At 45.6% G+C, this 24,512-nt stretch overlaps 1 protein-coding gene across 7 annotated transcripts in view; it reads right to left on the bottom strand.

Annotated features, from left to right (window-relative positions):
• COL18A1 (collagen type XVIII alpha 1 chain) overlaps positions 1 to 24,512 on the bottom strand; it is a 151,302-nt gene continuing 126,790 nt past the window's right edge. For all 7 annotated transcript variants that reach the window (XM_053397590.1, XM_053397601.1, XM_053397580.1 and 4 more), the window contains 25 exons: positions 22,457 to 22,483; positions 21,392 to 21,436; positions 21,133 to 21,195; positions 20,432 to 20,467; positions 19,264 to 19,353; positions 17,930 to 17,959; positions 16,748 to 16,774; positions 14,642 to 14,704; positions 13,555 to 13,629; positions 11,971 to 12,006; positions 11,416 to 11,469; positions 10,393 to 10,467; positions 9,359 to 9,433; positions 9,184 to 9,226; positions 8,442 to 8,504; positions 7,518 to 7,561; positions 6,591 to 6,713; positions 5,719 to 5,872; positions 5,525 to 5,601; positions 4,794 to 4,922; positions 4,154 to 4,189; positions 3,370 to 3,687; positions 2,207 to 2,404; positions 1,510 to 1,625; positions 1 to 956 (listed from right to left, as the gene is read on the bottom strand). In XM_053397590.1, the coding sequence (XP_053253565.1) occupies positions 743 to 956; positions 1,510 to 1,625; positions 2,207 to 2,404; positions 3,370 to 3,687; positions 4,154 to 4,189; positions 4,794 to 4,922; positions 5,525 to 5,601; positions 5,719 to 5,872; positions 6,591 to 6,713; positions 7,518 to 7,561; positions 8,442 to 8,504; positions 9,184 to 9,226; positions 9,359 to 9,433; positions 10,393 to 10,467; positions 11,416 to 11,469; positions 11,971 to 12,006; positions 13,555 to 13,629; positions 14,642 to 14,704; positions 16,748 to 16,774; positions 17,930 to 17,959; positions 19,264 to 19,353; positions 20,432 to 20,467; positions 21,133 to 21,195; positions 21,392 to 21,436; positions 22,457 to 22,483 (2,211 nt within the window). In that variant the 3' untranslated portion in view covers positions 1 to 742. The remainder of the gene's footprint in view (positions 957 to 1,509; positions 1,626 to 2,206; positions 2,405 to 3,369; positions 3,688 to 4,153; positions 4,190 to 4,793; positions 4,923 to 5,524; positions 5,602 to 5,718; positions 5,873 to 6,590; positions 6,714 to 7,517; positions 7,562 to 8,441; positions 8,505 to 9,183; positions 9,227 to 9,358; positions 9,434 to 10,392; positions 10,468 to 11,415; positions 11,470 to 11,970; positions 12,007 to 13,554; positions 13,630 to 14,641; positions 14,705 to 16,747; positions 16,775 to 17,929; positions 17,960 to 19,263; positions 19,354 to 20,431; positions 20,468 to 21,132; positions 21,196 to 21,391; positions 21,437 to 22,456; positions 22,484 to 24,512) is intronic.

Below are 24,512 nucleotides of genomic sequence, written 5' to 3' on the forward strand. Positions count from 1 at the left end.
CCCCCTTTGATACTATGCTGGGCACACAACAGAAAAGCCACCTCAGTGTTTACAGAAATCTTAATTTTGATAATTATGCACTGTCCACCAGGGTCTAAGCTTGTGTTATTTAGCACCATGTCCCCACTATAAGGCAGGCAGTGCCAAGAGTGACAAGTTATCGGGTTGTGTAATGCAGAAACACCTGCAGCGCTACACTGACAGTAAGGGGGACGCTGCTGTTTGAGGGCTACCTTATGTTAAGTCAGCCACAATAAATAGACTTTCTGACCTATCCCAACATGGCCTTGGCTTTTTTAAGGGGCCACCTGAGTGGAATGGGGGGAGAGAGGCAAACAGGGAAGCTTAACACACACAAACAATTCAAGGGTTAAACATGAGCAGGATTAGAGAGAGAAAGAGAGTTAACTGCTCCATGTACCACACTTGCCTGGAGATTGCCTTGCACACAAGCCTGTTCTGCTCCAGCCCCTCCAGCAGGCAGGTATGATTCATAGCAGCCAGGCCAGGAGGAAAGACACAAAACATTCAGCACCAGAGCTGCGCTGGAAGACACTCTTTGGCTTTGTCACTCATTCATCTGCTTGACTGATATATTGCGGAACTGCTTGGGCACATGATCCTGGTGGGGGGGTGGGGGTGGGGAGTGGGAACCGCTTGCCCATTTCCCCTGTTCCTTAAGGGAAAACATTTGGGTTCCCTTCCTCCACTTGCAGCCAATGCTTTTGTTGTGTGCCGTTTTTTATTTCTTGGAAGAAGTCATGAAGCTGTTTTCAATGCAGAGGACGATGAAGGCGTTCTTGCAGCTGCTGCTCTTCTGCTCGAGCAGCTTGCCCGACGCCAGCGAGGAAGCCTGCCCTGTCACCACCGTGTCGTCTGTCCGCCAGGTCTCACAGTAGCTCTCTGTTAGCCGCCGTCCCTTTGAGTCAGAGCCGTGCCACACGGATTTCTGAGGCCTGAAACACACCAGAGTGTTAGGGGTTGCTTCACACGTAAGTGGCTGCAGGTGCCCCTTGGGCTGATGCTTCATGGGCTCTATACAGTGTTGACTCTCAAAGCCACCCATTCTTGCCACATAAAGTGGGGGCAGTTGGTCTGGGCAGCATCTTGTAGGAATGAACTGCTGCCAGCCTTGGGATAAAATACCTGGGACATTTATTCCACTTCTTGACCTTGGATAGTCTTTTGGGAAGGAAAATAATGCTACACACGCATATTATACTGCTGGGGCAACATAAAATGCTTGGCGTAGCCAACCCACTTGGTGTCTAAACATTTCGTTCCTGAAAATCTGCCCCCAAGAGAAGCATCACATGGGGCTGGAAAAAGAATACAAGATAGCAAACACATTCCTCTTCTCTTTGCCTGCTCTTTATAAACAAGGAATCTTCTTTGATGCCCTTGGAGTTGCAGAGCCAGAGAGGCCAGGCCCAGCTGGAGGGGCAGCAAACCTGCAACCATCGCACATTCCCAGATCTTCAGAGAAACAAAACCATTTCCCCCACCTACCATGCAGAGTCTCTCAGGACATCCCTTCCGTCAAAGGAGAAGATGCGAACCCCAGTTCTGAATGGAGCATCAGTGCCGGAGAAAAGGTTCTCCCAATTATTAAACAACAATTCATCCTGGAAAGGAACAGAAATGGGCAATGTAATAATGTAACTGCTCTGAGAATACTTTCTGCCTGTCTGATAACTTTGAGACAGGCTGCCCTTTCCATGGACAAGACCTTGGGACCTTGCATGTCCCAGGTTCACTCCCTGGTGCCTATGGTTTAAAATATCTCAAGCAACTGGTCTGGGAAAGGCCCCTGCCTGAGAACCTGGAAGGACAGCTGCCAGTCTCCCAGTTCAATGCAAGGCAGCTCTTTACAGAAGTATTCAAGGTGATGGCTTGGTCTGCATTACAGATCAAGCATTAAAGATAAAGGTACTACCAACATTCTCAAACTTTTCAAAGTTGGTTTAAACCTTTTTATAAAAAGTAAATAAACATTAGGTGTTGTTAAGAGATGATGATGCTGCCTTGCAGGTTTGCCCCTGACCACTAGTCTTGATGTGTAGTTCTAGCCTCAGTTAACACCACTTAGAGGCTGCAATCCTACACAGGGGCAGGAAAGGAAGACAGCAATCCCATCGCTGAGCTTCATGTTTGCCTTCTGCTGTCACGAAGCGTTGTGTTTGCTCAGGCCTCTGACCAGACGTACCCTGAGGTTGACAATGGGCACCGTGCCCCTGTCTGCTCTGCGCACTATGCTGTAGAGGTCTTGCAGTCGGGAGGAGAGGAACGCTCGGAAGGTGCCCGTCAGTCCAACCTCCCTGGCTTGCTGGAAGCACTGGAAGTCAGCTCCTCGGATGCCCCGCATGCTGCCACTCAGGGGAGCGTTCAGGGCTATGAGGTGGAGCTGGAAAAGCAAGAAGATGACCACACATGAGAGGGAGCCTGTACACAATACACAAGGGAGCTCTCAGTGCAACTGGCAGAGGTGCTAAGAATGCAAGGGGGAGGAATGTCCAGCCACCATAATACAAGCAGCCAGTCAGTGATGGGGCTGAGCATGGGGGTTGGGGGTCTTTGCACCTTGATTCCTGCTGCTTTCTGGGACTCCTGAGAATCATGAGAGGCCAGGCCTGTTATTTCTCTCACTGGAAATCATTCATTGTTGGGGGGGGGGGGACATTTCAGAAGCAGTTTGCCTATTCAATGGTTATGTCCACAAAACAGTCAAATTATAACTAAATGCAGAGGATAAAGTATGTAGTAACACCCTCGCCCTCATCAAAGCTATTGCAACATGGCTCTGGGATGCATTCCATCAAATGAGAACTGGATATATGGTACAAATTGTGTGGTGTGGACTAGCCAGCTTGTCAGCCCCTGTAGTCTCTTCTTCAAAGGCATCCTATACCAAGTTGTAAGCATACGGTGGCCCTATGGAGCAGCCTTCCAGCCTGGGATGGAGTGGCTTCATTGTTGACTGGCTGCCTACATCTGAAGCAAAGGGATGCAGGATGCAGGCACCCTCTCTGAGGGGATTGGGCCCTTTGGGCCCTTCAAGCCCTGAACTCGCACCATTCAGAGGTTTTGATGTTTGATTGGGATTCTTGAAGGGGCCTCTTGCTCATTCATCCCTACTGCTGGCAAAGAAGCCCATTCAGACTCCTCATTGCTAGTGGCAGACCATCATGCTAAGCTAGGTGGACAACCTGTACAGAGGAACCCTTCACAATGGAAGTCGAAGGCAGGGGACCCTTTGGAGCCAGCTGCTTTCGTGACCCCACTCTCGGTGTCTTTATGTAGGGCCAATTGAGGCAGCCACCCAGGCAAAACTGCAGCAGGGGACTCTGCCAACGTGTGCAGGGCACTCACAGCAGGCTGGAAGTCATGGTGGGTGTGGACGGCAGAAGGAGCGGCATCAGGCTGGCGGTTGAGGAAGAAGGCGTTCAGTGGCTCCTGCTGGTGCTGGGCTCCCTGGTGTGGCTGGTGGATGGCGGGTTGCTCAGGAAGGCGGTGCTGGTTGGCCACACTCTCATCCCCTCTCCAGGGCTTGGCAGTGGAGTAGGCGCTGTATTCTCGGTGGGAATGTACAGGCAAATGCTGTTGGAAGGGGCGCTGGGATCCAGATGATGAAGCCGTTCCTCCATGGGAGTAGTGGACATTGGGAGGCCTATCATATACCTCATTGTCCTGCAGTGGAACAAAGGGTAATGTTCCTAGAACCCTTTCTAAGTGTCCTCTTAAGGGGTTCGTCTCACAGAAGAGCACAGGTCAAATAAAGCCACCCCCACCCGCACTTCCTGCCACTTGCAGCACAATCATCTGGCTGCATTACCAGCAGAGCTAAGCATGTACACCACCAATCTGAACAACAGCCAGCTACATCAGCTGCATCCCAGTACGGGTGATCCAAAATCCTCAATAGCCCACTGTGGACCTGATCATTCAAGTCACACTCCCCCTGCAGGACATGCCTCATTGGGATTTTCCCTGATATATACCCGAGTGCACCATATAGGTCACCATGTATTGAAATCCAAGCACTAAAGAACATTGTAAAGATTGCTAATCCCCGAATCTCAAAACTCCTAGCAAGCTTGGAATGACCCACAATAGACCCAGTCTATGCTACAACACCAGGTAATGTTTCACTTACCAGCCCAGGGCCAGAGATAGATATTCTTTCCTCAAGCTGAAATTAAATCAGAACAAGTCATTATGCCATTTATATGATGTGTTTCGCTTGCTTTGCAACACTTATAAGAACTCTAGGTTGGTATTATTATCTCAATTGCAGGTCTGAAGTCTTGCCTATGACCACCCAATGAATTCATGGTTGAGGAAATACTTCATCTAGGGAATTCCCAGCTCACAGTTCACTCTATACCACCAGCACCCTATTACTATTATTCTTTAGGATGAATTTTGCTATTTTCAAATGCATATTTGGTTTTGGAGGGAAAGGAAACATTTGCCAGAATGAAATAAAGCTGTAGTTGTTGCAACCTGAAACTTATCCAGGAATTCATTTGGTAAGGAGGAAACAATGTCTATGGATCCCATATCAGGTTGTTTCCAGTAAGCTTCGTCCAAATCAAGCCAGAGGAAGCTCATTCATCACTACAAGGGAGCGTTTCTTCCTGGCATTGCATTCTCTCTGTGTGTATAAATTAGCAGTGGGTTCTGCATTGCTCTGAGCATCTGCCAATACCCCACAGAGAAAGACCGCTCTCCAAGGTAGTAGTCCACCTACAGTCTTACCCCAAGACTGCTGTGTTCACAAACATCATACTCACAAGGACTCTCCTGAAACCACTGCGGACACGGATGTAGAGCTCTTCTCTGTCCCGGATGAAAAGGAGTTGTCCTTCTGGCACCTCATGCGCTCTGCCCATCATGCTCTGATAGGTTGGCAAGATTCGCAGCTGCCGGAAAACAAATCATTTGAAAAAGGAACAACAAAAAGGGCGCAGCCATTCATCAGTCTGAAGTACGAGGTGGTGGCTCACCATTAATACAATTTATATTTGGTGCCCTTGTAAACTGCAGGCATATTGATGACAGCCCTTGCTTTAATCACACAGGGTTCTTCATCAAATAGAGAGCACCTGAGTTATAATAGGTCATAGTTACAGTCAGATTCACAAGCCAGAAGCCAATGACAAACTTCACGTTCATCACTCTTACAGTGTTATCATGTCTATTACAACAAATATTTGTCGTAATTCCCAGAAATTGGAGTGGCGTTCCTTTCAATTAGCATCCTAGAGCTTTCCAGAACTAGCAACAGCTGTTCCTATTTGCAGGGCTAGCAGCAGCTGCTGCTCCTATTGGACAATAAATGGTTGTCCGTGTTCATAGATGGAGCATCATCAATCACTCTGGCAGCGGCAATCTCTAGCCAATTTGTTAAATCCTTGCTTGAGCAAAACCCATCAGGGCCACCCACAGGAAGGTAACTTGCTCCACCCCCACGAAAGGAACACCACTGTGTAGGCTGCAGTGACCCACTGCCTCTTTTTCTTACCCCAGAAGATGATGCATCACTGGTGCCTGGAGTTCCCGGTGGTCCTGGCGGCCCCGGTGGCCCAGGAATACTGATCGCTGGAAATGAAACAAACCCAGAGCTAAAGCAGGTATATTCGCACAAAGCTTGTTTTTAAGGCCTAAAGCAGGGCCATTTGTAATGAGTAGCTGGGAAAGGATCGGGTATCTACTCACATTGCCTATGGGGTCCTGGAAAGGAAGGGGGTCCTGGAGGGCCAGGTGGACCCGGGGGTCCTGGGGTCCCTGGGCGCCCCTCAAATCCTGCGCCAGGAGGCCCTTGGGGGCCAGGAGGGCCAGGGGCCCCTCTAATACTGTCCCCTTTGGGGCCCTGAAGAAGCAAATAACATACATGTATATTAGAACCACTGATGTTTTACTCAATGGCAGAAACATCCACCTGCCGGTACTGACCCCCCTAAGCAATTAATTATATTCATAACCAAATGCATAGTTCTAATCCTTCCTCCCCCTTTCTCCTTCCATTGCCCCACACAAACACATTCCTCTTCCAGCTTCCTAGGCCCTGCAGCACATGGAGCAAAGGAAATGTCAGAGTTTAGCTCCATGCCCCAAGGTAAATTATCCAAAGCTCTAACAACCAGTAACCTTTCCACTCCAGGTGCCCACCCCACAACTTGCCTCCTCTCTCACTTTCCTTGTTCTCCCGCCTGCTACTACAGTCTCCACTGCTTCTGCCACTCTGGGCAAAACAGCATTTGTAATGGTGGACAGCCTCATGGGATAAGAGAAGGCTATTCACAAAGCAAACCCTCTCCTCCCCACCATCACGATGATGTAAAACAAAATCTTCCACGTGTGGCAGCTACCCTACTCTGCCTAATGGCAGGGACTGCAATGCACTTGAGAACTTCTGCACTTTGGAGATTGGGTTTTTATCCTTCTCTGCCCAAATCCCCTACCAAAGGTGCCACTTGCACACTCAGTTTCCCCTGCCTTGGTAAGTATTATAGAATGCAGAAGACTATCCCGTGGTAGAAAGATGTTGGCCACCACCCCTCGTAACAATGCAGTGTGGGGTATCTCACCGGAAGACCAGGATATCCTGGGGGGCCTGGGGGTCCAACAGCACTTGATCCAAACAATCCTCCTCCGCCTGGTTCACCCTTTTCACCTTTCAGACCTGGGTCCCCTCTGTCCCCTCTTTCTCCCTATGGAAAGATATTAAATAAGCAAATAGACAGTGGTCAAACAAAATGCATTCTCCTATCTCACCTTCAAGGTTAGCACTATTTCCTTCTAGACTTGTTCCTCTGGCTTGTCCACACTTCCCCTTGTGCTGTGCCTAGAAAACGAGTCTGAGCAGTTTTCTGCTTGACCCATGCTTTCTAGGCACGAGTCAAAGTGGTCTGTCACATTAGGGAATATCTGAGTAAAATTGGTTCATTGGGCAGACCTCTCTCTCCTACATCTTGCACCCAGCACCAATACACCAGTTGAACTTCAGTTGTTCAGCCATTGTAATGACAGGTGACGATACCTCCTAGCTGAAGCTTCAGCAATATTCAGGGGCAACTAATGTGAAAACCATCAAAACTGACAAAGGGGAAGAGCAAGAGAGAAAATACAATCATTCAAAATATCTTAGATAAAATAACTGGTTTTTAATTGTATTATGCTGGTTGTGGTGATGACGGCTGGTTATAAAGCTTTATGTTTTTGTATTGTACGATGGTCTTCATCATTTGTTTGCTGTCCTACAATTTATTTTTTTAAAAAAACCACTATGAAAGCCACCTTACAATGATAGTTATCCAAAAAGGCAGCTTATAAAGTTTAGAAGCAAAGAGTACCGTAAATCAAACAAAAAGTCTTTTTGCCAATCCTTGTGACCCTGACCTCATTAAATGCAAAGCGGCCCAAACCTGTTTGCCATCCTAGTGTGTCCTCCTCCTGCAAAACCCCTTAAGCTTCTTTTTAAATCTGTATATTCCTCCCAAATGGCAGACACTTACCCTGAAGGTGGAGCCAAATCTGCTGAGGTCATAAGGGAACTGGCCTTGTGACAAAGGGAAAAGAAAGGGAGAAGAATGAGATGTTCGTAACGGCAAAGAAACCAACTCTGCTCAATGTGGGGCTTCTTTCCATTGTGATCTTTGGATCTTTCTCTTATGATGGGCCTTCGTGGCACAACCCAGCCATTTATGACTGTATGGAAAGGGCTTTTGTGTATCACTGGGTGCAAAATTTGGAAGCAATACTCATGTAAAATGTATTATTTTAGCTTGTGCTAATAAGCCTGGTACTTGTACCGATAAGGCTTGCACTGTGTGTAACTTTTACAGATTTTTCTCCAGGAGGACACAGATAAGCTCAGCTAGGCTTTGGCTTCCTGCACAACGAAAAGGAGGGGCCATAGCTCAGAGGTACGTCTGTTGCCTGCTTTGCACATAGGTTTGATCTCTGGCTTCTATGCTTAAGGTAGTGAAGGTGCCACCGGTGCATGTAACTTGACTAGATGACACCAGGTTTATTCCAGCCCTGCAGGTCTTAGGTTTTGTAGAGTACTCCGTGGTAAGCAGTGCAAGAACTAGCCTGTACAAAAGCTGTTGGGTGCACCTAGCAAGAGACATAAAATAGGGACAATAGGCTAATAGTGACAGAAACCTGCTGCAAAGCAAGAACTTGTGTGGTGCAGCCACCTCAGAATAACACACCTAAACCACAGCATGCTCCAGGTCTAAGGCAGGAGCAGGGAGGTTAATTGGAGGTGTGCAATGCTTAGATACGAGTTGAGTGCCACATGGCTCAAGCACATGAGCCAAGTCACAAGAGGCTTCCATGACTGCCACTAGCTCATGAATCCATGATAGCTCTTGGTAAGTGTTGGTTAAAAGGTGGAAGTTAAATGCAAGTAGCAACACTGCAGGAAATCTTACCTGGGGGCCCAGGAGGACCCACATCACCTTTTTCTCCCTTTGGACCAGCAGAACCATGGTAGCCTGAAACAAAGTCCTGGCATAAGGCTAGACAGTCCCCAAGAGCCAATGAGAAGGCACTGCACATCCATAGTCCAGAACCGCTAGAGGAAGGTACTGATTTATACTATCATGCAAGGGTATCAATTGCACATTCGGTTCAGATTAAAATGATTCCAAATGCTTTTTAGAAGGAAACAATGTTATGGTTCTGTACAGCAAGGGTAGCTAATCTTTCCAGGTGCAAGGGCCACATCAGCCTGCAATGCTGTGGGCCGCATGGCAGCTGCCCCACAGCTGACATGTGCCCAATCATCAGATGGGATGATCTGCAAACACCCCACCCAGCCAAGTATCATGATAAGGGTGAAAACAGCTGTGTTCCCACTAATGCTCTACACCATTTTTTTCCTCTAGTGGCATTGCTACTGCCACCATATTGGTTCAGGGGGCTGGTGTGCAACCAGGAAAGGTTTGGTGGGCTGGATCAGGCTGGCAGGCCAGCAGGTCCCAATGCCTACTTGTGCAAAGACTGGCATTAATATGGGAAGTCTTTAATGGTGACCCATAGAGCACCATGGAAAAGGAATTATGAATCCACCCTTTCCTGCTGCTATAGAGGGATTCACCCCAGGAATCTGATGGGGAAAGCCGATCTTTGTCATCCAACCCCATGCTTTAACCGCTTCTGCAACATCCTTACCAGGCAATCCTGGAGGCCCGGGTGGTCCCACTTCACCAAATGCCTGAAGTTGCAAAATAAATAAAATATGAAATACATTATTACCCAATCATTGTATAGCTAACAAGACATTCAGTTTCTGGCATTTACACGTGTTTCCCCCCAGCAAGGAAAATGCACGTAGGCCATTACTCACATTGTTGTCATAAATAGGCACTATGCTGCCCGGAGGACCTGGGGGGCCAGGAGGGCCAGGGAGCCCTGGAGGACCCTAGAGAGAGGAAGAGAAAAACAGACATCCCATTAATTATGTGGGGAACTGACTGGGAACAGAACACACTGAATAGAACGGGACACTGGCCAATATCCACTCAACAGTGACAATTCTGCGACCATCCTGTGTCTTTGTGGGTGGTGGGTGCTGCTCCTGGTTTTAACTGGAAGGCAAGATTGTGCAATGTGGCATTGCTTCTACTTCCAGGACTTGCGGTCAACTCAAAAGGTGGAAGAGAGGAAGATGACAAAGCCCGTGGAATGCATCTTGCACTCTGTTCCACCTCCTTATCATGCATGTCATCGGCATTTACAAAAACAAACAAGGTTTGTGTTTCTTTCCACCACCCACAGACAATACTTCCCCCAAATCCCAGACTCCAGGACTCCAGGCTTCAAATATTTCATCATTCTGTGTGCAACAGCAGAGGAAATCAGAGTGTTCACACACAATATACTTGACAAAATTGTTCTTGCAGTGCATGGACCAGCACTAGCATTGCTTTACTAGAATCCACATGGTGGGTGGTTATGGCACTCTAGGATTGGTGCAAGAGAGCCCAGGGGTCTGGCAACAGCACAGAATTAGGCCTATGATTTTGCTTGCCTCCCCAATGCTGTGCTGTGCTGCTGCCTATTCCCTGGTTCTAAGTAGACCAGAAGCAAAATCACTCCAAGGCAAAGGGGATGCAGCACACATGAGAAATAATGCTCTCACAAAAATGCTGAGCCACTGCTGCATTTGGATACTTGCAGCCACACTAGGACAAGAGCAAGGTCGTTTTCAGATGCCCCTTGGGGAGGCATGAGACCTTTTTCTTCTCTCATAACAGAGTCTGATGATGCTCGTGCTCGGGGTTACAGTGGGATACAAAGGCCATCAAAGCTAGCAGCGCTGCATGCCAGCCTTCAGCATAAACTGCACCATGCAGAGAGATGTGTCAGTTTCCCACTTACCCTTAAGCCCAGACCTCCACTTGCGTCTGCTGGGTCACCTTTTTCTCCTTTCAACCCATTCATACCAGGTCGGCCCTGCAAAGGACAAAAAGCCACTGCTGAGTCAGCTTAATGGACCCTTGTAATGACACAGCACTAATGAGGATCCAGAGTACAAAAAGCGCTACAAACATCACCTTTTGTGCTCCCATCAGGTGAAGTGAAAGGGCAAAGAAAGAAGAATCTACTGAGATCTCACCATTTCTCTATGGGGAGCTCCTACATACTACTCCTGAAACTAAATGCCTCAAGAGTAGGTAAAACTATGTTGCGGTTCGGTCTTGAATAGATGATTTAACTGCAAAGGCCAGAGCTGTCGATATGAGGTTAGAATTAAAGGGAACAAACAGCAGGTGAAACCCTTGGTACTTTCATAGGTCCCTGAAGGAAGCTCATGGCAGATTTTGCTGGTGTTACATGACAAACCTCTGTCCTTTCTTAGCACTGTCACACACCAGCAAACCAAGCCAGAGCCACTCTGTTGAACAAGATGGTGGAAAGAGGGGCTTGTAGGACCAGGAGAAGGGCAGGTTCATCCTGACTAGAGAAAAACAACCCTGAAAAAAGGAATGCAGGGACAAACCTTGTGTTGGTAGGAGCAGCATGGCAGGATCTCACAGCAGAACGCGAGACAGAGGATGGTCCTGTTGTATGTAAATGTACCCAGAGCCTCCATGCTTATGGCAGGAGGGAGTGCCAGCTGAGGGGACCTGGAAGCATAATTCCACTTCCAGATGCATGCAGAGCCACTGAGGGTTTGTTATGGCGCTTGCATCGTTTTACCTAGGATCCCCTTTTGTTAATGGTTCAGTCTGGAGTGAATTAATGCTGGAGTCTGATTTCTGCAGCTTCCCTTCGAATTTCTATCTAGCAGAGAGGCAACAGTGACTATTCTAGAGGTGGATGAATTTACTTCTCTTCCCCCATCCCGTTTATGATAAGGGAATGTACACTTGAAGACAATCTAAAAATCAAAATTCTTACAGGTCTTCCAGGAAAGCCGATTTCTCCTTTCTGTCCATGCCGCCCAGGTGGTCCCTAGAAGAAGAACAGAGAGAAAAGGCAGGCTTAGAAAGATGGCAAGAGATTGTAAATGAGAGTTCCTGCAATATCTGTGATGTAATACCATCTGCTACAGGATTTATAATTCCAAATGGAAGCAGAAGGCAAGGAAATCATCATTCCCTCCAATAGCAAACTCAGGGAAGTGAGTGCTGACAAAATATATACACCAGAGGGGAGAGGGATACCCTGCTTACACTCCTTATGGCTTACAGAAACTTGGGGAAGGGCAGGCAGAAACCTGAACAGAAGGACTCCTACTAGGAGATGAAAACACACTGCAATATTTGGCTGCAGACTCGACTTTCCTAAGTAATCACACTTAGATAAATAGGAGCTACACAAAAGCTCTACTAGCAATACCACACACAACAATAACAACAGAAAGGATAATTTAATTCTATCATTTGTGCTTAATGGATGTTTAGATCTATGTAAATTCCTTGCATATAAGCAAAGATACCCTTTGTAACTTACTGCTGGTCCCACAGGTCCTCGCAGGCCTGGTTCACCCTGGCAATGAAAGCAGAGGCAATTAGACCCTCCAGACAAGCTGCTTACACTCATCCTGATTTGCTTGCACAGTTTACAGCGAGCTTAGATTATCTTCAGTCTTTATTAAGCATTCATTTCTATTTGTTTGCAGGGTGGATATACAACAACAAACATTCATCCTGCATTCACCTGGTTTTATTGTGGGTGGCTACATGCCTTTCCCTTAGCTAATTGTTCACTCCACATTTTTCAATGCATTTCCCCATCACTTTCTAAACAGCAAATAAGCCAAATCATTTTTAAAAGTGGATTTCTTCCACTAGGGCAACAGAGCCTTTTAGTCCACTTGAAATGTGCATACCTAAGGTTCTGGCATGCACTTGAATCCCTCCCGCAAAATAGTGAGACTCTGGAGGTATCCCACACTACTATTTAGAACAGGGGTGATGAACCCCCTCTCTCCAGCCCCACTTCGCACCCCAAGTACTTTGCCTGACTGGAGTGTATCCTCGATATCTGCTTCTCTGCATGAAGACTACAGAGGGGTTTGTGAGTGTGTGTAGAAACTAGCATACTGGACAAAGTTGAAACGTACATTTGCCATTCTGTACACTTTTGCCTCTGGGCTCCATCTGCCACTGACCTTGGCGGGTTGCCCTGAAGGGAATGTCCTGATTTAGAGCACCCTGGGCTAGAGGCAAGCCCATGGTCGCTAAGGGTCAAACTAGACATTCATTAGAGATTTTGCATGCATCTGCATATATTTTTTCCTCTTATATAATACAGACATGTGAGGGGATAATCCTTTTCAAGGATTGCCTCTCCAGCACAATAAGAATGACCCCACAAACAGGCCTCGTGGCTAAAAGTCTTAGGGGGAGACATCTCCTTTGGAGACTCCTCCACTGTGATTATTCAGATCTTGCTGGGGAGGGAGGGGAGATAAGACTTGTTATGTGCTGCCTTCAACCCCTGCCTTTGCCTGTAATTAAATAATAATATTAATAAACTAGATAAGAGCAAATAAACACTTTATGGTCCTTAACAAAGAAAGGGAGACTCTTCTCTCTCACACACACACACACTCTTACCAGGGTGGTAATTGGGGAGAGACAAAGCAACATTGGTATAAACATCTTATTGCTTGGGACATCCCAAAACCTGGCAGCGCCCATCTCCCCTGCCCACTCGATGACCACACAAAGGCTGTGAGTGGTTCTTGCCAGAGAACCACCTCACCAACCACAGTCACTTTCATGGTCACATTGCAATGAATACTCTCTCCTCCCTTTTCCCAGAAAAGATCTGAATGGTACAGATCACGTGGGTAATCCCATGTGTGCGTTTGCTAACACAACTTTTGCAGAGGGTGCACATCCAAAAACTCAGTAGCACACTCTCCCAGATGCATGGGTGGTGGCTCTCAATCTTTCACTCTCTTTTAGAGGGACTCTATACCAGTCTTTACACCATGGAGGGGAAAATCCTTCAGCTTCTTGTTATACAGTAGCAAAACTGGGTAAGTGAGAGAGAGAAAAATTCAAATGAAAGCATGCTTATTTCTACCTTTTCTCCTTTTGGATTAGTTGCTATGACTGTACCATCAGGACCGATTATAACCCCCGGCTCTCCTTTTTCACCCTGTCCAAAAGACAAATGGCAAGAATGAAGACAAAATGCTTGTGAAAATATAAACTTTGCAAAACAGGCAAAAAATTTCCTCTGGAACTAGGCCTCTGGCCTTTAACTATATGCAGCCTTTTAAAAATAGGTGGAAAGTTTTAATGTATTTATGGGGGGGTGTTGTTTGGTTGTAAGTCATTTTAGGTTGTTATGGGCAAGATAAAGAGACTAAAAAAATGTAATAAATAATTACAATTGAAATATTGGTCCAGAGGAAACATGACCCATGTTATAAGCTATCTAGTACAATGATCTTATTGAAGCAAGATTCCCCAACAGGGGATGATGGCTGGCAATAGTGAGCATTTGGGGAGAGTTCATGGAAGCATGAAATGCTATGCTTGCCATGCCCTTAATCAATCACTGTAAGGCTGAAGAAGTACAAAGAAATAGAAATTGGTATTTTGGAAAGATATTTGGATTATGGAAAACGATTTGGAACTAAGGCTGCAATCCTAACCATGTCTAATCAAAAGAAAGTCCTACTGAATTCAAAGGGGCTCACTCCCAGGTAAGCAGGGTTAGTTAGGGTTGCAGCCTAAGACCAGGAGCCAAATTGTAAAAATCCTCTTGATAGTGGAGAAATTTGCATTTTGGTGATCAAGTTGCAAACTGGAATGCTTTGCTCCAGAGGGTAGGACTCAAACCAATGGCTTCAAGTTACAAGAAAGAAGATTCCAACTAAACATCAGGAAGTACTTTCTGACAGAGCTGTTCAACAGTGGAATGGACTCCCGCAGAAGGTGGTGGACTCTCCTTCCAGGGAGGTTTTTAAGCAGAGGTTGGACGACCGCTTGTCATAGGATTGTAGAGTGGGAAGGGAGCATGAAGGTTGATTAGTTCAACCCCCTGCAATGCTGGAATATTTTGCCCAACATGGGCTTGAACCTGTGACCTTCATGGATGCTTTGAGATTCCCAGATGAGCCTTGGGGGTCCCTTCCAACTCTACAATTCTATGATTGTCTTACCTTTGGACCTGAAGAGCCTGGAACACCTGCAGATCCTGTGTCACCTTTTGGTCCCACTGGCCCCTGGAATCACAGAGAATTACAACTGATGACATTGACACATGGCCCATCTTTTTAGTACTAGGAGTCAGGGAAGCAATATTGTTTGTTTGTTTTGCTCCCCACCCCCCAACTGCACACCCTTTACCTAGGGATATTAAAGCATGCTGTGAGCCAACAGGCCCCCTCCTTTGTTTTGATCCGCTTGCCTTGGCCTAAGGATGAGCCTCTGGTCTACGAATAACACCAAGCAAGCCATCAAAATAGTAGTCTTCATGTTTTGGGGGGAAGCTGACTGTGGAAAGCACCAGAGAAGCCCCGCTTTAAAACAAGTCAGGCCAATCTGCACATTCATTATTATTATTGTTATTATTATTATTTTAAAAACCTATTAAGAGTTCTCAAAGGAGTTTGGTTATTGGTGCTAGTCCATCTGTACTTTCTCCCCTTTGTAGATTTGCGGGTGGTTTGTCTTATTCTCCTGGTGCAAGCTAGCACAGCCTGCAAATGGGAGGAAAAACTAATCGGAAAAGTGGGGTTTAAGGCTGGAAAAAATGCCAGAGAAAATCCATTTAGTGATCTACCTAGTTTGAAAAGCTATGTGCACTTTAGCTCTCAAAATGTGGGAGCAGCAAGTGATACAGCAGGACTGGTGTCTGCTGCTCCCTGCCTGGGATGCTGAGGAAATGGAAAGAAGCAAAAGGAGGAGCGCCTTGCAACCACCTCCCCACCCCTAAACACACACACACACACACACACACACACACACACACACACACACACACACATCCTTCCTGTTTTGTTCTCTCTCGTTCCATTCCTTGTCCAATATACACAACCGCTGACAAAATAAAAACAAGCAAAACATAACAAAAGCTTGATTGCTGCCAAGCCTCAAAGCTGCCCTCCTTTGCATCTGCTTGCTCTAGGGCAGCTCTCAGCCAGAACAGCCCCCGGGGGGAGAGCTGCTCACTGAGGCTTGGAGCAAGGTCACCCAACCCCTCGCCAGGGCCAGTTCACACACATTCATTCTGACTTCAATTGGCTCTGTTCAGAACATATTAGTACAGCTGCAAAGTCTGTAGTAGTAGTAGTAACAGGCTGTTGTGGGGTGTTTTTATGGGGGGGGAGGTGAATCATACAATTGACAGGCAAATCTACAGTCAAAGAAATTCAAGCTCAAGTCACAGTGCCAAGTCTTTAAAAAGGGGGTTGTGAATAGACACTTGCCTGATCAGCTGTGCCAAAATTGTCTCCAGGTGACCAATCTAGGAAGCTTTATAAAACTTTTTTTTTACACATAGATGTCAGTAAATGGACTAGTAAGTTGGTTTGTTTGTTGGAGGACTTACTCGCAGTGCTGACTTAGGGCTCATTCACACTTGTTTTTGGGCTGCACTTTCTATGTACAAGTCCGGGATTTCTAGGTTTCTGTCAGAGTGTTCCCCTCCCCTTCCTGCCGCTTACCCCGGGGAAACCTGTGTTTTACTGCTGAATCGGAGCAAACGGCAATCAGGTTTTCAGCAGATTGTCATTTCTCCAATTCAGCAGCAAATAAATGGCTTTCCTGGGGAAATCTGCAGAAGGTGGAGGGGAAAACACTCCAACCTGGACCAGGAAAACCCAGAGCTGTACCTAGAAAGCGCAGCACAAAAGGAAGTGTGCATTGAGCCCTTATACATGTGCTGCAATTTTTCTCTTGTAACAGAGGATGCCACTGTATACTAAGAAAAAACTTTGACATGCCCTCCCCTCTCCAACCACTGGTAAACTGCAAAGATGTACAGCAGCCAAATTCTTACAATCTGAGCACTGTGAAGCCACCGAGCCGTATTCGACCACATTTTTGCACTAGCACAAGGGGATTCTCCCTTCCCTCCATGTGCGCCCTATGCTGTCCCCAAATCTGTCCTGGAGGGTTGGGAACAGATTTAGGGGGAACACAGGTGAGAGAAGAGGCAGAGATGGTTCTGTTGCACAAGGAGAAATCCTGGCACTGAAGGAATGATCTGCTTAGTGCTACATTGAACATTACCCCCTATGACTAGTACTGGGTCAACTACTTACTGGGAAGCCAGCATGCCCTTGTTTGCCCTGCAAGAAGAAATAGGGTAGCATAAATAACATATAAATATATAATAGTATTATCTCCAGCCCTTTAAACTTTAAAATAAATTTTTTGCACATAATCAGTCGAGCCCAAATGTGTGGGTCACTATAGTTGCTCAGCCATGGTCTTGGAAACAGAGGCTGAGCCCTAACACAGTGTGTCAAATTAGGCAGTGTGTTGAGGATAATGGGGAATGTCTCATCATTCATTCTCACTCTTGCGCCAGCTTAGCTTCTGAAGCAGTTTATAAGAAGTGCCTTTGTACATCTGTATGGATATGATGCACATCAGCAATGTGAGGATCTGCACCGCAGATGTTTTTATGCTTGATGCTTATTTATAATTGACATCTGTGACAGGTGGATGTTGAGTCAGCCTCCTGAAGACCCAGAAACCAATCAGGGCTGGGTGCAGTGCCATCCAATTGGGAGAGAGTAGAGAACAAAAAGTCAGTACAACAGTTAAACTGTCAGATAAGGTTGGACTTTCAAGTAAAGATCAACTAGGGCTTGGTTGGAGCCTAGATAGGGCTTCGAAATGGTTTAGCTGGGGATTAGTCAGGTGGTTAGGGGCTTGCTAAATAAGGCAACAATATTATTCCCCTGTGGGGAAGGAAAATATCTTAGAAGGGGCTAGAAGTGATTTACTGGCTTAGTAGAACAAATGGCCATTCTAGGAGGAATCAGTTTAATCAGAAACAGGTTTAAAGTGAAGGTTTAAGTAAAGTTCTTAATTTCTTCTGTAAAGTGCTGTTGACTGAAACAAAGTGCATTGCCTTATCAGTGAAATCAATAAGCTCTAATGCTCATCAAATACATTTAAATAAAATTCCAGTTTTGTTTATATAGTGCCTCATCCTTACTGTGATCCTCTGGCTGAGGGATAAGTTTCCTTTCACAATATTAAAAATCCTTGCTGTTGGTTATCAGAAAACGCTACCACATAAAGATAATACCAGACCTCTCAAGTGTTAGTGACAGGGAGTGTCTAAGTGTTTAAACACCCCAAACCAGATCACATTACCTCACTCCCATCTTTATTTTTTTCCATTCCCATCTTATTGAGGGAGTTTGCCACAACATCCTTCTCACTAAATCAGAATAAAATGATCACTAGGATAGAAACTGCTTTTTACATACCTCTGGGCCTGGCAGAGTAGGTAAGGTTTTCTATAAAAAATAATGAAAGGGTATACTTAAAATGTGATCTTTATTTTATTCCCTCATATTCTTTGGTGGGGCAAACTAAAGTCTGACCCAAAGTCCAGTAAAATGCCACAAATTTCTTACCAATGACCCTGAATTGTTTATTCTTATTCCTACCATTATCCTGTCATTTCTATTAAATCAACAGTAGCTGGAGAAAAGAGATGGGCTTGAATTCAAATCTAACATTACATACCATGGCTGGAATTCAACTATTACAATTGGTCGATTGGTGAAAGTATTTCAGCTTCTCTGATGGAACAATCCTCTTCTCTCCCTCCCCCCCCCCCCGCTCGCCGGGATTCTGGGGGTTCCTCAGGGATACATTCCAAGTCCATTTGGGGCAGTGGGGGGGGGCACAAGGAAGAAAACTCTGATGTGCTAACAGGAGTTCTTGTGCTGGCCCCCACTAGCACTATTATTTAGTTGAATCTGGCCCCGTATTTTCTCAGCATGAGAACCCACTGGCTTAAATCAGAAATCTAAACCTTGCAATCTAATACATGTCTACTCAGAAGAATGCCCAACTGAGTCCAAGGACCCCTTTGCCTAAAAACTAAAATGAGCAGGGGGGATTGCCAGGGAAGCCAGTCACGCCAACAAGGAACACATAGAAAATTTTCTAGAGGCAATCACCTATTGGTTCAAACCATGGTTTAGCATGAACGTGCAAGCCTACAAGCTCCCCACCATGAGATTACAGGCACTTCCCTCCTTCTCAGTCATTTTGCTGCTGAGCTGTGCTGACCTAAACCATGGTTTGGCTTAGTGTGTCATCCGAACTCATTTTCAGCTGTCCTAGGCAAACCACAAGCTGTAGGTAAACCAAGAACAACCTTGGTTTTAGCTCAAGATCTGTCTGGAGAGAGCTAATTCATGAGCCCAGGTTTGGACAACATTCGAAGCAAAGCCATGGCATAGCTCCATGCAGCACTGCGGCAAAATGGCTGGACATGAGCAAAGTTGCCATTATCTCCTTCCTGGGAGCCTGTAGGCTCACATGTTCGCACTAGTTTGCCTTAGTGTGGTATGTGAACCAAGCCAATATCTGCCAAGAAGGAAACTGAGAACTATCAGTCATTGAACTTCAGGGTATTAATATTTTCATGGTTGATGCTGAACTAGAAAATACAGAAACAAATTACCCTTATAATTAGAAATAATGAATTGATTCTGTGAGGAATGGCTCCTCTAAGAATCGTATCACAGCAAATAACATGATTTTGCAGAAGAGGAAGGGGTGAATAAAAAAGCACAAATATCCTTACATCATCACTGGGCAGGAGGATGACTTGTCCTGGAGGGCCGGGGGGTCCAGGAGGACCTGGCAGTCCTATTCCATCTTGACCTCGTTCACCCTCAAAGGAAAAGAAAGAGAACATTTGAATGTGGTGCAGAATTCAGCAGCCAGCTTGCTCACAGGGGCAGGACAGTTTGAGCATATAACACCAATCCTGGCCTGATTGTACAGTGGTACCTCGGGTTAAGTACTTAATTTGTTCCGGAGGTCTGTTCTTAACCTGAAACTGTTCTTAACCTGATGTGCCACTTTAGCTAATGGGACCTCCCGCTGCGCTGCCAGAGCACGATTTCTATTCTCATCCTGAAGCAAAGTTCTTAACCCGAGGTAATATTTCTGGGTTAACGGAGTCTGTAACCTGAAGCATATGTAACCCGAGGTACCACTGTACTGGCTGCCAATTAGTTTCTCGGCCCAATTAAAAGTGCTGGTTTTGACCTATAAAGCCTTCAACAGCTCAGGACCACAATACCTCAAGGACTGCCAACCCAGACGCTGCAATCATCACCTGAGGCTCTTCTTCGTGGGCCTTTTCTGCAGTGACTCCTCATTTGTGGAATGCCCTCCCCAGGGAGGCTCACCTGGTGCCATCATTTTATATCTTTAGATGCCAGGCAAAAACTTTCCTCTATAACCAGACCTCTGTCCTTTAACTATCTGTGGCCTTTTAAACAGGGATAGGGTATTGTTTTCGTTCATTACTATGGTATGTATTTCTGTGTTTTTATATTATAAACGGCCCAGTGATCCTTGGATGAAGGGCAGTATTAAAAATTAATAATAATAATAATAATAATAATAATTAATAAATAAATAAATAAATAAATAAATAAATAAAGTTTTTAGGGGGTGAGTTGCAAAACATCTTAACTGCACACATTCTAGCCCATTTTTTGTTTGTTAAAAGCATTTAAATACTTCAGTTCCATTTAAAAAATTGAAGTGGTTTACAACAGTTAAAATACAGTAACAACAAAATTTAAAACAGATCACCAGCTGACTATTAGGGAAACTGCTGCAAGCCAATCCTGGCCCAACTACACTTTACCATAACATGTTGTGTGCACACACGCACTCCTACATGTGCACACACGCACACAAACAGAACTTCTCCTGAAATCCAGGGGAGTACTTACTTTAGGCCCTGGGTCTCCAGCGTCACCTTTTGTCCCCTGAAATGAAAAACATGGGGGAGACAAACACATTTTCAGGGAAGGATACAGTTTTGCACAATGGAGAACTGTGTCTGGTGAAGAACTGTGTGGCAAGTGACAGCCAGTGTGGTCCAGCAGATGGAGACCTGGACATAGATCCAGAAGATCTGGGCTGAACTCCCACACTTCAGTCATGGACTCATTGGGTGGGCTTTGGGTCACCTACCATCACTCAATCTGTTCTCCATTTACAAACAAGGAAGAAGAGTGATCCCTCTCTTGGGACTATCCTAGGGATGAGTGCAATTAACATTGTTGCATTTGAGGTGTGTGATTACTTACAGATGAGGAGAACAACATTGTCACTCTATGAGGGCACACACTAGACATGGGAGATGAGAATAATACAGCTGTGAAGTCCATGTTTCTGCAGGGTTTCTTCCTGAGTTACACACAGAAGGCTGCATCCAACTAGGCTCCACTCAGAAGGGAGCCATCTAAATTAACAAACGCAAGTCTGTTCATTTCAATTGGATACAACCTATTCATTATTTGTAGGTGTATCTTAATTTTCCACTTTTTAGCTTTCAAAAAGAAACATTTGTAGGATATTCTTTTCTGTGAGTTTGTCCGAAAGATGCCAAGAACGAGAGAGGAATGACTGCACTGAAATTCATGCTCACCTGTGGTCCTGGGAAACCCTCTAGCCCAGGACGACCATCCAGACCTGCCAATCCAGGGTCTCCCTGCAAACAAACAAAGGAGCTTAATAAGGGATCCTAACCTTCCCCACAAATGCCACTCAGCAATCCAGTCCAGCTCCCGTTAAAATATTTCATAGCAGTACAGTAACAAAACATCTCTTATAAACCAGCAGTCATGGTAGGGGAGGTGGAGACAAAGTTCTCCAAGTACTTCTCAATATTTATGACATGGTCTTACCTTCACTCCAGGCAAACCTGGGAGACCAGGGCTGCCGACATCACCCTGAAAATTAACAAAAAGACAGGCAGAAGGCCTATTTTTACTGGTCACATTAAATAAAAGATGTGCTCTGTAATTTTTCTATTTTGTTTTTCCATTTGGGTCCTAGCCCAGGCTATCTTTTTGTGCTATTGATGGTGGGATGGAACTTGTGACAGTATGTGACACGTGTGCAGCACCATCTAAATTGGAATGGTCCTGTCTGTGCTCTGCTAGGGCAGCTGGAGAGATGCACCTTGCCCTTTCACCAGGGGTAGGCAACCTAAGGCCCGGGGGCCGGATGTGGCCCAATCGCCTTCTCAATCCGGCCCATGGACGGTCTGGGAATCAGAGTGTTTTTACATGAGTAGAATGTGTGCTTTTATTTAAAATGCATCTCTGGGTTATGCATCTCTGGATTATTTGTGAGGCATAGGAATTTGTTCATTCCCCCCCCCCAAAAAAAAATATAGTCTGGCCCACCACATGGTCTGAGGGACAGTGGACTGGCCCACGGCTGAAAAAGGTTGCTGACCCCTGCTTTTGACAGTCCTGTTTTTAGGTCAGTATGCATCCTTTGTGAGAGCCAAGATGCTGCACCAAAATGAAGAGGTTATCCTAGTCTGAATGACAAGAGACAGGACTAAGGAAAGCATCGTGACAGCCTCATCTTGCCATACTATTCACACCTGATTCATTCATGCCTTGCGCAATATATTTCCACCAACCTGAGTTCCTATACTAGTTCAACACTCTGAGTGCTTCATTGTAACAACACCACAAAACTCAGTAGTTCTCTGCCCCCTCCACCTACCACCATCCACATTTTGCCGTTATGGAAAGGATCTTCACTTGAGTAGGAAAATGATTTTTTAAGAAGAGCACTGGACACTAAATGGAGTTCAGATCAGGCAGAGAGATGGATACCTTCATTTGTGGGTGCAGTTCTGGCTTAAAACAAGCCACGCCATACTGCCTACCAACCAACTAGTTAAATACAGCAGCAAACAGCAACAACAAAATAGTAACAGCAATAATTCTGACCTTGAGTCCTGGAAGCCCTGGTGGTCCCTATAAAAATAAAAATGGTCATCAACTCAGCTCTGACAGATTTCATGACCTATAGAAGAGCACAATCTCCTCAAAGCCAAATTTATACCTGTTGTGTGTATTTAGCATTCATTAACAATATTGGCATAGCAGGATCCATGTTTTATAGTGTAACTTAAGGTCTGCTATTCAGATCTTAAGTATCACAGTCTACAGGCAAGGTCTGTCTTTTCAGAGTGTGCCTGACACTCAGCTGTGCACTAGGACATTAACATGGCAATTAGTAGAATATGCTTGTTTCTGTAAGAGGAACAACAACAGACTGAAGGTTTCCAGCTGGACACTGGCAACATGGAAAGCTTTTAATGCATGTCCAATATAGACTCAGGCAATAATATGCCATCATCCTGTAGATGAGGGGGTCAGAAGATAACTTCAAAGGCTCAGACTTCCGGGTTAGCGCCATCGCCTAATGGCGGATTCCCTCCGAGCTCTGGAGGGAATCGGCTCAGCAGGGGTTGGGTCCTGCCGCGGCGGCGACGCGGGGACCCTCATAAACCACAGGCGTTGAAGCCTGTGGACCTGGTGACTCGGCGGGCACCATTTGCGCCCCCCCGACCCGCAAAGGAGCCTTTTTAAAGGCTCCGGAACGGGGGAAGGAGAGTGGCGTGGTGCTGTGAGTCGACTGCTTCTCCTGCTGAGTGAAGCCGCATGCCATGGACGGAGAGCGCTAACTTCTTTCTTTGAAAATTTGGACTAAAAGTAACAACCCGTGAGTAATACGGAAATTGGACTTAAAAGGGAAATTGTCTTTGGGAATTAGGCACGATCGGGTGAGGTGTTAAAAGGAGGTCCGCCCACCCGCCTTGTAAACATCGTAAAGCAAGGATTTTATTACTAAGGTTGTGAGAATACCTTTCTTCTTTGTGGAGAAAAGCAATTAACTCTACGTTGGGGCAATTTAAGTGATTGTGCTGGAGGATAAGAGCTAACATTGAAAACGGAATTCACCCCCCCCCCAAGACCCGGGAGCGATTGATGGGAGAGCCTGCGGAAGAGAAATAAAGACTTTGACAGCTGTCAAACTAGCTGTCAAAGTTGGGGAAAAAAGAGAACTTTGTTTTTGCTATCTTTGCTGGTTATTTTTGCTACAATTTGACAAATTGTTAAAAATAAAGAGAAAAGACTAATTTGACTTTTGGGTTGGAACTGGAAGATAACAACAAACTAGAATTCCTCTAGAGGGGATTCAGGACATTACAAAAATGGCTGTAAGTGGAAAAATACTGGCTGAACTGGAGAGGTCTTTTTTTCTCTTGGGAGAGTTACAGAAACAGAGTGATGTTTTGACTAATAACGTCACAATACTGAAGGGAACAGTAAACAAAGTTGCTGAGCCTGGGAGGGACTTGACTCAAGTTTTTGCAGATGAACAAGAAAGTCTTGCAGTTGACCTTAAAATTTCAGCAGCCGAACAAGAAAAGAAATTTGAGAAATCTGAGAATGTGATGGAAGAGGAACATGATGATTTGAAGGAAAAAGAAGGAGGAGCTATAATGCCACAGATGGTTGAGGAGAGCCAGAGGCCGGCCAAGATGGATATAAAGGAAAATAAGATCAGGATGATGGAAATTTGGTTTGAATTGAAGAATGTGAAATGGAGAGATCTCCCTATGTGGAGATCTGAAGACATATGGAATACAAACCTGGCTAAAGTGGAAACTGGAGCTTTTGGGACATTTGGACTTAAGAGAAGTAAGAAACAAGATTTTGGCTCCACTTTTAAATATGGAGGCCTGGCTGGAAGAAATATGGACATTATTGGGACAGAGCTTCTTCGAGATTTGGTGTTTAATATAAAGGACTATCAAAAAAACCGGCAGAGAGGAACTGAGAGAGAATTGAGAGCCTCGGATGTGAGGTCGCCTGGCTGACTGCAGATGGACTGATGGATTTTTTGTTGGGGTTCGAAACCCGGAAAAGGGGGTGGTGGGGTCCTGGGAATCCAAAGGGTGTATAACTATATATTGTTTTAATTAATTTGGTTTTG

Source organism: Podarcis raffonei, chromosome 1, assembly GCF_027172205.1.
Source record: "Podarcis raffonei isolate rPodRaf1 chromosome 1, rPodRaf1.pri, whole genome shotgun sequence".
NCBI classification, from domain to species: domain Eukaryota; kingdom Metazoa; phylum Chordata; class Lepidosauria; order Squamata; family Lacertidae; genus Podarcis; species Podarcis raffonei.